This window comes from Clavelina lepadiformis, chromosome 6, assembly GCF_947623445.1.
Source record: "Clavelina lepadiformis chromosome 6, kaClaLepa1.1, whole genome shotgun sequence".
NCBI lineage: Eukaryota > Metazoa > Chordata > Ascidiacea > Aplousobranchia > Clavelinidae > Clavelina > Clavelina lepadiformis.
The window spans coordinates 7,147,323-7,165,663 of NC_135245.1; the positions used below are offsets into that span (position 1 = coordinate 7,147,323).

Below are 18,341 nucleotides of genomic sequence, written 5' to 3' on the forward strand. Positions count from 1 at the left end.
AAAGTAGATTTACGTTAGGTTTAGGTTAATATGTTATAAAAATCAAACAAGATCAACAAAAAAAATGAAAAAACTGGTACTGTACAATTTTTTCCAGTGAAATATTGGCAGTCTTAGTTTTATCGGCTATCAACAAGCGTCATTATGCATTTTGATATGAATCATACACACTTCTAAACAACAATAAAGTGAAGCATAAAAATTGCTTTCAATTTACAATCGCCTACCTTTAGGCCTTAGCTATATAAAGGATAACATAACACTTTCATCATTTTTGATCTCGGAATTTATTTTTGGCGTCTTTTTACGGTAGCTATAAACTTTAAAAACCTATCGGCCAATTTCTGTGAAAACAGAAAGCCAACAGAAGTTTCCTTATACCCTCGATTTGTGATATTAAAGTATTTGGTAACTACTTTTCATCCAGCTCATCAAAACTTTGATCGAATGCAAATAATCTGAATATCTTTGGTCAAAATCCCTACTAATTCCATGTAGCCTAGCCTACATTCGCCTACAACAACGCTTTCATTAGGAAGAAGTTTTATTCGGGTAGGCTATGCCCAAATGCCGGGTGAACGGTTGTGACGTTACGTGCTCCAACACCAACAGCAATGTCGTTGACCAATGAACAATGCTTACTTGAGTCGAAATTAATAAAAATAAGTTATGCCTTTAAACCTTTGGAACTGGTATGGTATGATGATCTTTTTCCTCGCACTGAGGAAAGTCTTTGCACGACTTAAACCCGGCGATGATTTCTCATCATTCGAGCCCCGGTTACCGAGCTAGCCTTCGTGCAAGCTCCGTTTGTTTTGTTTTTATTTTCATTTTTATATCGGATTGCCCGAATGTAGGACCGTACACCAAGTCCACTGAACAAGAGCAAGTGTCGTTACTTATAATGCCTTGCTCTACTTGATGACGCAACACTTTTTCTATGCGGGCTCTCGGACTATGATAAATTTTTTAACATCAGGAATAATTTAAAAAGTAACCAGCCTATATTGCGAATAAATGATTGAATAAATAACCAGTAAATCGATAACCAAATTCACGCTGCGGTTATGCTTTGCTTGTCGATTTTGGTCACGTCACAAATTTAATGACGTAATGCCACAAGACAAGTCTCTTGTTGGTTCCTTTTTTCTCTCAGTGGCAATTTTCATGCTCAGCTGATCAACAATCGCGTCTGCTTGTTGTGCTGGCTCAGTAGTAAATCTGCGGGTAGCCAAGTAGTTGGCTGTGGAGTATGAGATGTTCGTTTAGTTTTGTTGACGTTGAGTGCCGGTAAGTGCTTCTTCGTGCGATTTGGGATTTAATAATGTACTGATGTGCAGCTAATTAATTAACAAAAGCGGACTTTATAAAATACACGGCAAAGCGTTGATTTTAAATTTACATTACTCCCGTCGCCCGTTAAACTTCAAACACGAAAATACAAGGAAAGTTTTTGTTAAAATGAAGACGGCGAGCTTATTTATATCGTATTGAAACGACCTTCTAAAAGCGTTAAAAACAGACTAAGTAACCACATTAATTTTCAGAAATAAACTGGTGGCAGGTCCGGTCTGATTGCGCTCTTAAAGCTTGAAAAGGTAAGCCTACATCGAAAGCATACAGTGTAAGATTTCCACTCTTTGAATGGCCCGATGTGTTTACATTCTACAAATTCATCAGTTTAGGCTGACTAAAAATAAGAAACCCTCGGTCTTTGCACTGTATAGCGTCGCCTTGCAACCTTTTACTAAAAGGAGTTGTTACGCATACGATTAAGCAATATCATGCTTTTTATTAAGACTAGCCAACTGAACGCCGCTAAACCATCCACACATTCTAAACTCTAAAGTAAGCTGTTGTGCTAAGACTGTTTTATTGCTTCGCTGCCTCCAGTAAACTGGGTGACCGTTCAAAATAAAAACGCAAAAGATTTAAGGTAATAATTAACAAATCTGAAATGTACTGTATTCCCTGTGTCCAGAGATCATAAGATAAAGACCTCCAGAAGTTTATGAGGAGTTAGTGATGGCTGCAAGCATGCAATAGTGAATGATGAAATGCATGTGATTGCATTTTCTGTACCAATTGGGATGAAATGCTGAAGTGATATTTAATATGTAAATCAACTTCATTGCACTGGTGATATAGCAAAGAGACAAAAAGGCACAACAAAATGGACGGGTCATCACTTTCTGCAATGGAATGGAAGAAGATGTATTTGCAGATGGAGGGAAAATTGCGTCAGTTTCGTGTTCAGGCAACAGCGATTAGGACCAAACTTTCTCAAAAGGTGAAATATCTGTTTACAATGCAAACAATTACTGATACATTTTATATATACAGCTGATCAATTTTCCGTTTTGCAGTATCATTTTTAGGTTCTGACAGTATTGCAGAAATATTTTGTACTTTTAAAGTATACAAATGGATTTGCTTTACATAAATTAAGGTCTTTTAATAACGAAAATATGTATCATTGCAGTCTATCTTACTACCAGTGAGAAAAAACTTGAAAGCTTTCAAGTGCAAAATTCACTTTAGTTTTCATTGTTAGCCAAACCATTTTTTAAAAGCTTGATATACTTTCAAAAAATTTAAATGAAGGGCTTCATCCTTAAGAGTGAACTGTTGTCTAATGTGAGAAAAACCATTAGGGGATAACTGATAACTAATTTGTTGATCTAATGACATAAGCCGGTGAGAAATCAAAATTAAATTGGGGTATATTGGTTCACAGTGTAAGTTAGTCTGGCTGGACATGGTTTCCTGTATATAGCAATAAATATCACATTCAACCATCCACAATACTGTCATTGGACTGAAATTTTTTTATGAAAGTCAGTTTTAAACAGAGAAATTTCCAGAAAAAAAATTTCCCACCCTATTTTATATTTAAATCAATACACCCAGGACTGTCATCTCCTCTCTTGTCAGGAAAAGTGAGTATTTTGTTTGTCTTGTTATCACTTTTTCTCATTTCCTTGTCACTTGGTCAACATTGCCTTTATCATGCTTGTCTTTTTAGAAAAAAAGACATTTAAAGCAATCACTAGCTTATAGCAATGCTTTGATCAACTCCTATTAGATTATGTTTAAACATTGACTTTACTGCCAGTGTAAATTGCCCTGGTGAAGTGAGTCACATGTTGGTTGTAATTCTCTGTAAACAAACTTATAACCCGTTATTTACACCGGATTGTACGAAATTTCTTTCTATGCAGCTGCTAATATATTATTCAATACATACGAGGTATGTATCTGTAAACTGAATTACTAAAGCTGAGTTAAAGAACATGGAAATACTATCTCAGATTGGATTATGAGCTATTGCGTATTTTGGTTTGTGTTCTCAATACATTTGCGATACCTTTAGAAGGCTCTAAGCAAGCACCTTGCATAACCACCCCTAGTGTGGGTTAAGCTTTGACATTTTCGCTTGATTTACTTGTCCCATTGACAAATCACTTCTTAATATCTTCTTTATTACCATGTTTGCTCTTGATAATGAGTCATAAAGTTACTACAGTTCACATTTATAACATTTTGTGTGTGTGGTGGAGAACAAACCCTACAGCCATTAATAAAAGTAACTCGGTTGCTTAGTCATATGCAAGGTTAATTACTTATTTACTTTTTTACCATACTTGTGACTTTCTGTATGTTTTTGCATATACATATTTATATACAGTATATACGTAACTAGTTTAAATTCTGTATATAAGTATATTTATTAATAAGTGTGACGTGCCGTTCTTGATTGTACTTGGTACAATCTGTACTGTAGTGATTGTACTGTAGTGCATATAATGAATACTGATTAAGAGTACTTGCACTGCAGCTGGTTTCTCAGATTTTAATTACTCTGCAGTTCACAAATCGAGCTTGTTGCATTTCAGCTGTTTGTCTCAGAGTGTCATAGTTTCTTAATTGCATTGTGCTTTTGCTCTAATTAAATTATTAACGTGATTGGATTGGTTTCGCATCACTCTGCAAAGTGCTTACTTTTCGTCTTTCTGATAATGGACTGTATTTTGAGTACAGTTCAAAGCAAGCCCACCTTGCCTATTTCAGTTATAAATCTGTCTAACATGCTTTGATCCAAGGTTATGATAATGCAAGTTGTTTCATTGGCAGTCGTTGCAAGTTTTACGTCAAGGCTCATTAGGTTAGGAGAATGGGTACGCAAAAAAATTAATTTTAGCTATTTAAGGCTTTGTTGGAGATAGATTTAGATTATAAGGTATATTTAGGTTAGGCTTAGATTACTATGTTATAACATTTAACTTAGGTTAACAAGAAACTGTGAAAGTTAGCTTCGAACGCAAGATTTTTCTGGTAAAATAGTTGCAGCCTAAATGTTATTCCTCACTAACCTTGACGCTGCTTGCATCACGTCAAAGCAAGCGCTGTTTGCCAAATACGCCGTTGATGTGTCCCACTGAAGAGCAACATGGAAATTTAGGTTGTTGGTGCAAGCAAAATTGACGACCCGTCATGGCCTTGCTTTTCAGCCTTGTCATGTCAATCTAATTTTAAGCCAAGCAAACTATTATTCGTTGACTTTGCGCGCTGACCAAGTCTTGCATTAATGTCTGTTTCAGCAGTTAGGATCTATCGTATTGCCGCCATGTGCCTTTACTAACGTATACCGGTATTAGCGATATACCTATTACAGTACTATCAATAGGGTCTGCTGTTTGTTGTTAAATTTAGATGTTCCTCGTATAACACCGCGTATTTCGCCAATCCTGACTGTTTGGGGTTTATAAGTCCGATTAGCTTCCTTTCAAAAACAGATAAATAAACAACACGCCAATTGCTTTTGTGATCTTGCCTGTTTATCTTGGTTATCAGCGGCCAGAAGTGGCCAATTGAGAGACCACACAAGACGTCTTTAGAAAGGCTTGTCCAGTGCTGATAACGTTTTTTTAAACATTTATCAGCTCATTAGGAAATTTAATAAAACTTGAGTCATAAAAAGGAAAATTCTTTCATGCCATTTTTGCTCATACCATATACTGGAAGATTTACTTTGGCTGGAGATATTTCACTGCTGTTACCATTGGATCGCGTTCATAGTTTCCTACATTGAATTACTAGAAGTTACCAGTTTTGTGTGATTACTGATTAGGATTCTATTACATTATTATTATTACATTTTTTTCAAGTATGAATTATTCCGGCATTTAGAGCAATGTAATGTAGGGACCTCGTCACCCGTTACTATAATAAGCTATAACGCTCACGACCAACATTCACCCGCGTAATAGAAGTTATCCTCCATGAAAATGTTACTGACTAGTGAAGTGTGTTGTGCTGAGTGGAATGTCAAATGCTTACTGGCAGGTGAAGATTTCGGCAAGATAACTCACTTGATGTCCTCTTTCGAAATGAGTTATAAATGACGCTGAAGGACCATCTCTGAAAAAGGCAGCGAAGCGTGACAAGTGTGCCACTCGGACAAGTTCAAATAGTGTAATTCATACTGCGAAGTTTATACTATTTTTGCTAGATGCTCTTCGCAGTTTTCGCTAGCCGCTTCGCTTCTTTCATCCCCATTCAGCAGATGACGATTTTAATATTCGTTTGCAATTTTTAAACAGGGCAATCGGGGAAATGATAATTCTTTATATTTCCGTAATTCACCTTGACAGTTTGATGGCGTTGATAACACAGTCGTATATTTCAGAAAGTTTATTAAATCGTCGAATATCGCTCATAATAATAATTAATTTAACAAACACAATGGTCACGAGTTGTGCTAAAATACAGACTTGTTTTTTATAACTGTTCCTGTGTACACCAGCGTGTATTTTGATTTGCATCATATTTGCGAAAGCGCGCATCATGTCTATGTAGATATAAGTGTCGATATATTTTTGGAATTGCAAAGCTGAACCCTCTGTAATTGAAGTATAGGCGTGGTTTTACTTTACGGCCAGCGCAGTAAACGCAATGTAAAGCTTGTTATATTGAATTTACAGTTACTATATTGTGCTCAAATCAATCGCGTAATACGATGCCGTTTTGTTTCAGATGGAAGAGTTAACCGTAAAATTCGAGCAGGCTGAGGGGAGGGCAGCTGACGCTGATTACCAGGTAAATACCTCATGGGACCGCTTCGGCACCTCTGCTATTACACGCCGCCCACATGTCACCTGTTGTCTTAAAATTTCTTTCAAATTTAGTTGTACAGTATTACATTTTGAACGCGACTTAGCACCTGTTGTATATTTAATTGGGATGCTCGGTTTAGTCAAGTGTAATTCGACTGCGCAGTTGTCATGTTCCTATACACTCGTTGTTTGGCGGAAATTACTTTTATCTTTGTATTTTTTGCATTCATATTCAAGCTTGCACTTCTCCGGGACAGCATAGCTGGTGTTCCCGGCGCATCTGAAGAAGCAGAGGAGTTCCATCAGCAAAAGATAGTGGAACTGGAGAAACGTTGTCTTGAACAACAAGAACGCATTCTTGCACTGGAAAAGGAACTCGAATACGAGGTGAATTTGCGTGAAATTGCTTTTCATAAACGTTATCATTGGTTGGTGTTGCAACAGGGAATTAATTACTATTTTGGTCGATTCTTTGATTTTGTTGAATGTTTGCTATTCTATAAACTGCTTGAAAAAAAATTAAATATAATTTAAATTAAAACAGAAATTTACGCACTTGTTGTAAAATAGCATAATCTCCCGTTACCTTCTTGACTGCCCCTCAATATTATGTGTTGGTGCCCATAGATGATATGCTTCCGGCTTATCATGTTTTGTAAATATGCGTCGTTCAGGTCAGGAATTTTTCGAAATATTTCAAGCATAACCACGCCGATTTATGATATTATGTGCGCTTGATCGTCGTTCGTTAGACGATGATTATGAACGTCCTTGGCTACGTTGTAAATGTACAGTTAAGTTTAATATTTGTAAGGATTTGATTCTTTCCAAAATTGCGTGTAGCAAATAATTAATGAACGCTAAGCGATGATTTTTAACCGAAGGTTTCATAAGTTTTTATCTACAAACTTGTTTTATAACTAACTTCTCCCGTTCAAAGTTTTGTTGCCCTGTTGTTGTCTCATTAGCACTTTTCACTAGTTTTTTTTTAAGAAATTTTGCCTTTTATTTTTAGCATTACCTTCGAAAATTGGACAAAGGTTCTTTGCACGAAAAAGCGCTCAAGATAAAGGAATGGGTCTCAAAGACTTTAAGTTCGGTAAGTACTTTGGCTTTCTATACAATGTGCACAGGTTTTGCTGCACAAAAATTCGTCGTTTACGCTAAAATAACGCAGCTGCTGAGGAGGTTAAACCGGAAAAGTTAAGAGCTCTGAGTATCAAGTTTAACTTTATTTAAACATAGCCACGTTGTTGTACCCTGATTGCCTACATTTTGCGAAAGGCTTCGAATAAATGTGTTCTTTATATCAACCAAGGCTTTTATCACAATTGGTTGTATAAAACTGTATCATACAACTCACCTAAATATTCATTTGGTATCAACGTTGTGTCATCATTGTGTCATTTAGTAACAAGGTATCACACTTTAATTTGACTTGTTTTTTTGTCATGTTCTTGTCAGGCCGAAAAAGAGAAAGAAGAATTGCGGGATTCAAACACAAGATTAAGTGCAGCAGTACAGTCCATGCAGCGAAGATTAACTGGTTCGTATGACCTGCCACGCACTACTGTAACTTTAAGTTAAGTACTGCTTATGGGAGAGGTCATTAGAGGTTGAACTGGACAATCGCATTAGTTAGCGTGTGACGACAGTACGTAGAGTCTTAACTCAATTCAACTTAGGTGCCCTCTTTCATAAACTAATTACTTGCAATATTACGGACAAGGTGGAAGTATTAGAAATTTGCTAGTTTTAATTGTTAATTCCCTTAAGGCTTAAAGCATGTAAATTGATTTAGGTCGGTGTCTTACAAGTGAGTGTGGATCTACAAACGTTATTTAACTGTTATAGAGCTGCTTGATCAGTCTTCAACATCCTCAATACCACACTCTTCAGCTTCCCAACATCAACCGGATACTTCTCTTCAGTCGGTCTCCAAATCACCCATCACTGTCCAGGAAAAAGCACCTTCGAGTCGAATCTCTTCTCCAACTAGTCCAAGCTGGCAGACCAGTCCACTGTTTGATAATAAGGTAGTGGTAATAACTTTGTTTATTGGAGACCCTGTACATTTCTCCAATTTTAAAAGAGGACACAAACTTTTTCTAAAATGTTTCAAAGCTGACAGCTGTGGGCTTGTCTCATGTTTGTTATTTTCAGGTTCATTCTGATATGGAGGAATCAGTTGCAGACGGCCAACAATCAACTCGAGCTTCAATGGAGCTTGAACACTGTGATACTCAGAGCGATGAGAACCTATCAGCCAAGAATGATACCTCGAAAAAAGATGTCACAGATAATCTGTCAGAAAACACAACTGTGAAAAAATCATCTCAGATCTTCTCACTGAAAGCCGAAGATAAATATGTTAAAGTCGCTCCTTTATCAAGATTTATGCCCGGTAAATCACGATCAACAGCAGTGAAGAGTGCCGCAGATACAGACATGTTGAATGTCGGGAAGGATGAAGATGTAAAGGAGGTTAATAAATCCTCTACCCTTCCAATGACAAAACCCGTGGCATCTTCTACAAAATCATCCACATCTCCAACTTCATCAAGCTCTCCACAAACTCATCATCATTTTATGGGAACATTTGGCAGCATCCGGAGAAAATTTAAGGGATTAACTGATCATCATCAAAAAGGAAGAACACATGACGATACTCCTACTTCATCCAGAGGACGTGACAAGAGAGTAAAGCAAAGGTCAAAATCTAAGAGTCCAGGTCCAAGAAGTAGTTCATTTACGAGGCAAAAAACATCACCTATTGCAGTCCCTGGAGCAAATCCTGATGCTTCATCGTCTCCTCTTCCTGCTATTCTGCAGGAGGAAGAAACAATGGTCACCGATCAGAACTTCAGCAAATCGTCACCAACTTCAGTACTATCTTCATCTCTTCCTGTTACAGGATGGAGGGTGCAGCAGGGTGGACGCCCACCAACTCCTCCAATGCATCGTTTGCCATCTTGGGTAATTAAGAGATTAATGTAATTTATAAAATGAAGTAACTTACTAACGATTATTTACCCGCTAAATGTTAATCAAACGTATTTTGCAAATTCCGTGAAATATAAAGTCATTTTTTTGATGAAATTCGTGTTCTTAGGAATCCAAGTTGTATGACGTCGCAAAGAACGGTTTTAAGATATCTGCTGGAGCCGTAAGTAAATCTGCACCTCACAAAAGTAAGTTTTGTAAATGAAATTCTATGTCAACACGCACATTTTTGAGCAAAAACAAAGAAAAATTTTTTTGTGTAGACACCGCTCTGTTAAACATGGAGCGAGAACCAGACGAATTTGCGGAGCTCGTTTACAAGGTAATATATTTCAAAATATTAAAATCAGCAGCTTTTTGATCGTTAAATTGAGCGCTGTCAGACCGAACATAGACGGTGTATTTTCATTACTTCGTATCATTTTTGAAAGCCATAACAAGAGCCATTCTCACAGCCGACTAAATTACCACCCAATCGGTCGGGATAATTTTTCAACCTCATAGGTGGTAATGCGCTTTACGAATCTCTGTTGTTATTGTTGTTGTGGACTGAATGTGCTCATTGTTTTGAGTTATGCATTGATGAGCGGCGCTTAAATGGATCTGTGTATTCCGGCGTTTTCAATCCGGCTTCTAAATGTCGGTTACATGAAAGGGTGTAGCCTTGGCAGACATACTTTTTTACCTCAAAGGGCTTTTAACTGGCGCTGCCTTAAATAATATTTACCTGATCTTCGTTACGCTTTATGTTTTTAGCAACACCCTTTGACCATTCCAGTGTATACGAAGATTAAAGGGGTAAGTTGGGCTGTGTTCCAATTACTAATTAGCAAACATAATATGTAGTCTGTGTAACTTTGTAACCATTGCATACAGCCTTACATATCACCGCCACACACGCAGTAAAAAAAGCATTTTTGAAAAAACGTTTTCAGATTATTATCACTCTGAACTACGAATATCGCGTGGAATAAAGTTATAAAAGCCAGAGAGTTTGAGGAGTTTGAGGAGTTTTTGGTTTTTTGATATTGTTGTTTTATCTCAAAATACGTTCAATCGCTTCAACAAAGCTTTTACGACCATGTTTGACTTAGCGAGCCGCTCAAATTCGTCGAATCCCTTTCACCGATGCGTCTGACTCCTCCGATGACGACAATTTTTCTCATCCATCGTCGCCGCTTCGCCAGCTCTCACCACGTACTCCTCATCGCTCCTCAAGAAGCTTGATCGCATCTGCGGACATCAGCAATGTCGTCATCCACCAACGAAGAAACGGAAGTCCCGGCATTGCCAAAGCTCTGAAACGAGGTAAAATTGATAATGCTGACATTGCAAATTGATAGTGAATGTTGAGAAAATATTGATAGATTGCCCTGGCATATCAACGCTTTAATAGTCACGACTATAGATAGTATGTCGATATTGGTTCAAAGCTTTTTACTTCGATATTTCGCTCCAATGTAAAATTCCACTTTTAACTCGTCTGTTTAATGAACATTATTTTTTTTGTGCCTTTTATTTTTCATTTAAATTCACGCGGTGCCCCGTTTTCAGATGTGCACGTGCTCAGTGAAAACTATTTTAACGACTATAGCTTTTACGACCAACTTAATTGGTCAGTCCGTGTTTTCCCATTACAAGCTGGCGTTGGATTAATTTTTCACGCTCTACTTCTCACACGAGCTTTCAATTACACGTTGCCGGAACACAAATTCATAGGATGACGTCTTTCTAATTTTAGGTTCCCGCTTCTGTTGTTATTTTTGCTTGAAAGCCCTCGGTGTTGTACCAGACAAGATAAGGACAAAGACGTCCCAAATATTTTTAACGAGCTCCACGAGTCAAATCAAATCTCTACAAAGGTTAGCCGGGCATCATTACAGACTGTCAGCAGTTCCAAAAATTACCAAGATTTTCACACCGTTGTTCTATTTCCCATTTTGTTTAAATTCGTGAAATTGTTTCCATAAGTATCTCTCTATTAAGCTAAGATCTGCTTTGAAACGCGATTAAAGTCGCTATACTATTTAACGGCCGCGTTTTAAAAATTGAAAATTGCTCATATGTGAAATTGCGACTTGGCTAACCGGATTTGGGGCAGATGAGCACAATCAGCCATTGTTCCAACGATATTTGGTCAATAATACCGTCTGTGTGATTCACAACACGCAAAATAATTTTTCGTCGTTTGGGTAACGCTCTTTGATCACGCCGCTTTGTAAAGCCACAAAAGCTTGACGTATGCGATAACCACAGCAGTAAACTTCAATTTTTGAAGAATTGCTGATATTACAGATAAGAAAGCAATTTTACTTGGGTTTTAATGCCATCGCATGTACGTTATAAAATCATCATCGGCAGTTTGTGTGTATGAAAGCAGTTGATCGAATCAATATAAATCACTTTTCACAGCTTAACAAATTCCAACGCGTTGTTGTGAAAGGGATATGACAATGAAAACACACTACGCTGTAGTGGCACTTGGCCTTTATCGAAATCTGATAGCCACTCCAAACACAGTGGTTATTAATTTGAGCAAACTTGGCTACTCCCAGCGGCAATGCTTAAAACGTCATGGAGAAATGTTAGACAACCCTTGTCTTTATTTTATAGTTTACATGCTTCGCTGTTAGCAGTCAGCAGTCTGATCCCTGTCTAACTTCATGCTTGTGCTATTTTTTGCAAGTTTTACATTCCTGATATGCTCAGACTTTTTGTAGATCTTACCTGCTGGCACGAAATTTGCTTGAAACACTTGTATCTCGACCCCTTTTTAACGCACTACACTACAAATACTACACAACAATAATGTCAGGCTTTTTCTTTTTGTTTATTCTACTATAGCATTTTCACATTTTTTGTACATTAACAATTTATATCGTAAAATCTGTTCCTTGCCGGAGTAAATCCAAACGAATTGTTGAAGTGAATTAGAGTTGATTGATTGTTTATTTCTTTAACTATGGTTGATATAAAAATGATTTTCAATTCCAGCAAACTCTCAACAGTCAATGGGAAGCTCCGAAGGCGATTACGCAATTCCTCCAGACGCGCAGATCGGATGCAACTCTGCGAACAGCGACAGTTCGGAGCCGGAGCATAAACTCTTCAAGACATCCCGACATCAGTCAACTTCTTCCTTTACCGGATCGAGGCCAATAAATCCCGGAGGATATAAGGCCTCTTTCGCTGAAGAATCCCGTTCCGCCGGAGCTTCCTCTTCAGGAGGCCAGAGATGCGGATACCTGAATAAACTTGGAGGAAGAGTAAGAACCTGGAAGAAGCGATGGTGTGTTCTCAAAAACAAGAACTTGCTCTACTTCAAGTCGCCAGTAAGTATCATATTGTTTAAGTTCTGCACAAAGCAAAGATAATTATGTGTGAATTTAGTAGAAGAAAATGGTTTTCTTGTGCGCTGTTGTAATACACGCTGACAAGTACACTTCGTCAAAAGCTGTTTCATGCGCGCCAGGCCGAATTTTAATGTTTATTTTTTTGCAACTGTTTTACGACGATATATCAATGTAAAGGGAACCAAGCGCTTTACCTATACCGGAATAATTCCACCTGAAGACCTGACTTAAATGCGTTATTTGGCAGAATGACATCACAAGAAAACCTCAAGGACAAATTGCACTGACCGGAGTGGATGTCAAGTTGTCACGTGATGATACTGCCGTTTCCACATTTCAACTTGTCAGCGGGAAACGAACTTATTATCTCAGCGCTGATTCTCAGCAAGCCGCCACTGATTGGATTAACGGTAAAAAAAAACACGTTTTAGACAAAAAAAGATTTTGCTTGACTCCAACGCATTGTTTTAAAACGTTTTTCAATACTGTGAACTTTTGATTTTGGTTTTGAAAAGCTTTATATGATGAACAAAGCGCTTAGTTGCTTTAGTGTGGACCATATTATCGCGCTAATGTTGTCACAAAAGGAGGTTAGAAAGGTATTTTGAGGGCCACAGATATACGTGCCCGGGTTGGGGAGGCTTAAAGCTCGTTCCATTTTTGGAGGAGATTACCGCGCGTGTTTTCAACAAGCTCTTTTGTTCCTCAGAAGTTGTCAGATTGTTGATTTAAATACAATCTATGTTACGGCTCAACCACGACATGCAATTACCTGTTTTATGCTATTTCCAGCTTTGCAAGCCACCATCGGAAACAAAAAAGAAGAAATAACAGCTGGCTGGATAACACGTACGGTTGGCGGTAGTAGCTGTAGGGTTTGGGCACGAATGCTTGGTGACACTCTTGAATATTACGAGCGAGAAGACGGCGTAGAGGTGTGTATTTTTCCACATTTTTGTACCCATACAATTGACGTGTTTGTGTGGAATTTAATATAAGAACCTTCTTGTAAAATAACTGCTGCGTTAATTTTATCTCGGGTTTACTTTTGTTGTGTAGTTTGCATCGGTTTGTGAGCAGTACTCTTAAACACATTAAGCTTGCAGACAAACTCTTGTTCTCTGTTGTAAAGATCTGACGCAGACAATATTCGTATTTGAGTCCTGCATGCGTGACAATGTTAGAATTTTTCAAGCAATAATGTGGTTCGCGGATGCGATCTACTGTGCCTTCTTTCAGATAGATACATAAAAAACCTACCTTGCAGATAGAATCGTTTTTTTTTAACGAAAACAGTTAAAAATGGTTCTAATGATATAGTATTTACTAACATGACTCTAACACAGATGCCCCTCGACCGACTCTCCTTAAAAGGTTGTTCCGTCGAAGTTGTTCAATTGAACGTTCAATCACCGATCGGCGCTAGTCATCAGTATCGACGAACCTTACCTGCCTTTGATCACGTGATCGTGATCAGGCGGAGAAGCGAAAGCGGACGTGACGTATTTTTGTCGTTAGAGACAGAATCACAAAAGGTACAATTGATCGGATGTAAAGCCAAGCAATTTAGGCGAACTTTCGTTTCTGATTGTCATGGAAGGAAATATAATTATTCATTTAAAATGTTCTGTACACAATTTTTGTTACAGACCCTGTAAAACCATACTCACAATAACTGGACAAATGTCAATATTTTAGATCGCATGGTTGCACAAACTAACACTAGCAACGCATTCAACCGGCTTAACTGCGTCACCAGCGCTGGAAACGTCCTCATTTGACCCTTCAGCCGGCACAGAATACGAACGCTTGGTCGTCAAGTTGTTGCAGTCGGAAAAGTCCGGCTCGGAGGCAAAACGTGGTAAAAGCCCGGCCAGTGGAACGCTTTGGCGGAACCCAATATTGTCTTACTCAAAAGACGGTATAACTCGCCCCCTCACGACCCTGCCGACAGATGCTCTGCAAACAGAAGCGATTAAACTTGCCAAGGTAACTATTTCCCTGTGGTCACGTATAAACCAAATACAGTTGCTGGCAATGCAGTTGCGAGAGCTCTTGAGATTGTTGTTGTGCGTCCCCTTGAGAAATTTCTCGTTTCATTTTAGTCGATTCAACTGTTTTCTAACGTGTCTATGGACGCTGCATCAGCCGATTATCACATCACGATGGCCCAACGCATTGCCCAGTCTTGCCTGACTCATTTGCATCTGCGCAATGAAGTGTTTAGTCAGCTGATTAAATTGACCAATAGAAGAAGTACGGAAATTAAAAGCCCAAATGATTCCTCGTACCTGCAGGTATTGTGGTTTGTTTAAAAGACAAAGGTTTTAAAAGGACAATATTATTTTCTCGACAACGGTTAGCCAAGAAAAATACCACGAAAACATTTAATAGGGTTGGAAATTGTTATCACTGTTACTACCACTCTTTCTACCACAAGGAAAGCTTCTCTGGCTTCTAAAAGCTCATCTCAGTCGACACGCCAACCCCAAGTTAGTACTTACAAATACCATATCCATGTAGACACTAAAACTATTCATTCATACTTTAAATGCCATAGACATAAGTTTGTATCCAGTATTATTTTTTATCAGAAACGAAGTGGGTCAGTATGTGCTCTACTGCCGTCGAACAGTGGAGCGTACTAGCAGTGTTGGAGAAAGGGTGGCACCGCCGTCCAGAACGGAAGCTCTTTCCATATTGCTGCAAAACCCCTATCACCATTCCTTGCCGTTCAGCGTCCCTGTACATTTTGCAGACGGTTCTTATCAGGTATGTGTTTGACTGCGTACTTGATGTGTGTTTAGGGTCAGTGTTAACACGAATAGTTTAGTTGTTATCTTGTTTTTACGGTATGTTCTGTGCTTTCTAAACACTCGAAAACTGCTGTCTTATGATAGCAAAACCCAAAAGCACAAACTTTAATCTCAGAACGCCTGAAAACGTGAGAAAGTTTATAGTTTCGCTTAGAACAAGGCTTCAAATCCTGCTCGGGCGGAAATTCTGTTATTATTGCAAATTGAGCGGAAACGTAGACACTGTAGCACAATGGTATAACTTTTCATAAGTGCTCATCCATTTTTCAGGTAGTTAGCTTTGATGGATCGACCACGGCGAGCGAATTTTCGAACCGAATCAACGTACAGAAAGGCTTGCGTCATCATACAACTTCTGGATTTGGTCTCTTTGTTGACGATCCTAATATGTCCATTTCAGCGGCGCATTACGTTGAACCGTCTGTCAAGGTTAGTTGATTTCCTTTGATTTCTGCAGTCCATGCGTATCGATTATGCTCGTATACGGTACAACAATCAGTGAGATAACGTCGCTCGTTTTTATTCCAGAATAAGTTCCTCCGTTTATTGTTTAATCAACTGGTGTATTCAAACAAGCCTCTGTTGAATAATAATTAATCGAACGCTAGATTTTATTCCAAAGCAAATGCCTTGTTATGCTTCATGCATCAAGTCATTGTTACTGTACGTGGCGTCTCACAATTTATAACGTTTTTCCAATTATTCCAAATATGCGATAGTTGTGTGATGCGATGTCAACCTGGGAGAGGGTCTTACGTCAGCAAGCAGTTGTATCCAAGCAGTCTGCTCAGTCCAGCCCTGGTGAAGGTGATGTTAACAGAAGCACGGCTCGATTTTCCTTTCTTCAACGGCTAAGCTTCAAAATGTACCAAACCTTAGAAACACAAAAGGAACGGCCCCTGCTAGTATACCAGGTGGGTTTGGTTTATTTGAAATTTTTCGTATCTTCTATCAACACTGATCCTTGTGTATATTTTGCTAGCCGGTGAACTCCCCCATCTTTAACAGATACCATATTTCTGATATGATATGTTCCTGGTACATGGCGCTGGTTTTCAAAGCCGATTGCCTGTTGTTGTTGTAGTTATTTGCAGTTGTTGATCATAGATCGATGTAATCTCTACCGAACTTCTTGTTAATGTCGGTGTCTGAGACTGTTGACAAGCTATAGTAAAATTCTGTCATCGGGTTGTTTTAAATTTACTCCTTTATTTTATTTGTTTAATTACTTCAGATTGCTGATGCTATGTCACGCGATCGCTTTCCCCTCAGTCGAGAACTCGCCGTGGAGATGACGTCATTGCTGGCGCAACTTCACCATGGCAACAGACAGGATGACATCCATGATCAGAGTTCGGCAGATAACGTTATAAAAAGGTTCTACCCCGCCCGATATCGCAACAAACATCAAACGAAGTAAGAACGAAACCTTTAGTCGAAAATATTAAGTGAAAATCTTGATTGTAAACTTCGTGTTTAATCCATTTCGAACATTACTGTAGCGTAGTTTTAATCTATGTGTTACTTATCTTTAGACAACTTCGAGAAAGAATACTTGAGCATTGGGAGTTGCTACACGGTACCACGTCATCAGATTGCGTGAGAATCTTCTTGAATATAGCTCGGAAGTGGCCACTTTGCGGCTCTACGCTTTTTGCTGCCAAGGTATTCGGTAGTGCCCGGTAAAATACATGTAGGCTATTTGTTTGAAAAGGTCGTACAATTTGGTTTTATAGGTATAAAATACACCTATGAATATACAAGTAACATCACTTAACATCACACAAAGCACTGTTTTCCTGAAAATTGCGTTCTTAGATTCGATTTGCCTTGGAGTTGATTTCTGCTTATGTGTATGAATCTAAACAGCCCTGTTTAAATATGTCCGCAGATTGAAACAAGCGGAAAATACAAGGGCGACATCGCCTGGTTGTGCGTTGGCGAAGATAGTTTATCCATGTTAAATTACAAGACAATGGTATGTAGGACGTTTTTCATATATCCATCGGTCACACTAAGCAAGTTTGTCTGAGATAGATTACCAGTCCAACTTAATTGACAAGATTGAATAAATTTGCTTTTTTTCCTTTGACAGGAGGTCGTGGACAAATGTGAGTACACTGACCTGGTCACATTTGGTGGATGCAAGAACCAGTTTATGGTGGTGACCGAGATGGCTGGCGTGTCAAGGAAACTATTCTTTTCCTTGCCAAGAGTACAGGTAGTGCTTTTATTTTTGCTCCACCTTATCTAAAAGCCTTTTTCGAAAATGAAATATGTTGAATGAATAGCTCAAATGGAATAACAAAATATTTTCCAACATGCTTTTGGCTAGCTGTGAATTGTTTTTTGCTACTGTGTGAATATTTTGTTTTGTATCTTTGGTAAACAGCAAAGGTGATTAACTACGTTATCTGTTAACTATGATATTGCCTGTTAATCTCGAAATATTAACCGTCGCTTGCGTACGTCGTTTCTTTAACACTCCGCCGTGTTATACAGATGCTCCAAGTCGTACGACTGATGGCGGATTATATCAACTCTTCTTCCCCGCCGGACTCGAAGATGTGCGCAATGACCTCATTATGACGTCATCACTGTTCTGTGATTTAATCACATTCCAATGGCATAATCTTTTTTCTAATCGTTTTGCTCAGGACTGAATAATGAACGATGCATTGCTCCTTGCTTCCATTCAACCTATCACCATGTTTTTATGACATGTGCTTGTGCTATATGCATTGCTTGCAATCCATTTATATTTGTTAGCTGGTATGTTGTTTTTTAAGCTGTTTCACCCCGAATACTCCGCCATCATGTCATTTGCTCGCTATTGGCACAAGGATTGTCAACAAGTTACGATGTTTTTGAAATATTCGTTTCTAAACTTTCTCCAAGCTTCATTTTTCGGCGCACATTATCCTACTCAGGAATATCATGCAGGCGTTTTTTAACCAACCCCTGTAAATTGCGTTATCGTCATATCTTTCGTGCAGTATTCATTTATCATTTAATAAACCTCATATCTCAAAAAGAAGACGTAAAACAAGACG

The 18,341-nt window shown here is 38.4% G+C and overlaps 1 protein-coding gene across 1 annotated transcript; it reads left to right on the top strand.

Annotated features, from left to right (window-relative positions):
• The first annotated feature begins 1,981 nt into the window (after window positions 1-1,981).
• Window positions 1,982-18,337, top strand: LOC143463182 (pleckstrin homology domain-containing family H member 1-like). The gene is made up of 26 exons (XM_076961586.1): window positions 1,982-2,290; window positions 6,037-6,099; window positions 6,354-6,503; window positions 7,132-7,215; window positions 7,581-7,662; window positions 7,971-8,152; window positions 8,280-9,092; window positions 9,229-9,307; window positions 9,383-9,441; window positions 9,876-9,917; window positions 10,214-10,427; window positions 12,114-12,451; window positions 12,720-12,882; window positions 13,265-13,407; window positions 13,819-14,007; window positions 14,171-14,461; window positions 14,578-14,769; window positions 14,867-14,964; window positions 15,067-15,244; window positions 15,559-15,717; window positions 16,008-16,202; window positions 16,523-16,704; window positions 16,824-16,953; window positions 17,180-17,266; window positions 17,384-17,509; window positions 17,791-18,337. Exons 1-26 carry the CDS (start codon window positions 2,174-2,176, stop codon window positions 17,875-17,877), a joined length of 4,443 nt encoding a protein of 1,480 aa, XP_076817701.1. The 5' UTR covers window positions 1,982-2,173; the 3' UTR covers window positions 17,878-18,337.
• The last annotated feature ends 4 nt before the right edge of the window (window positions 18,338-18,341 follow it).

What these genes read in the sequence shown, in the direction of transcription:
- LOC143463182 (XM_076961586.1), top strand. Translation starts at nt 2,174, where the DNA reads ATGGACGGGTCATCACTTTCTGCAATGGAATGGAAGAAGATGTATTTG. An exon ending in GGACCAAACTTTCTCAAAAG is followed by an intron (nt 2,291 to 6,036) that starts GTGAAATATCTG and finishes GTTTTGTTTCAG; the next exon opens with ATGGAAGAGTTAACCGTAAA. An exon ending in TTGCAGACGGTTCTTATCAG is followed by an intron (nt 15,245 to 15,558) that starts GTATGTGTTTGA and finishes TCCATTTTTCAG; the next exon opens with GTAGTTAGCTTTGATGGATC.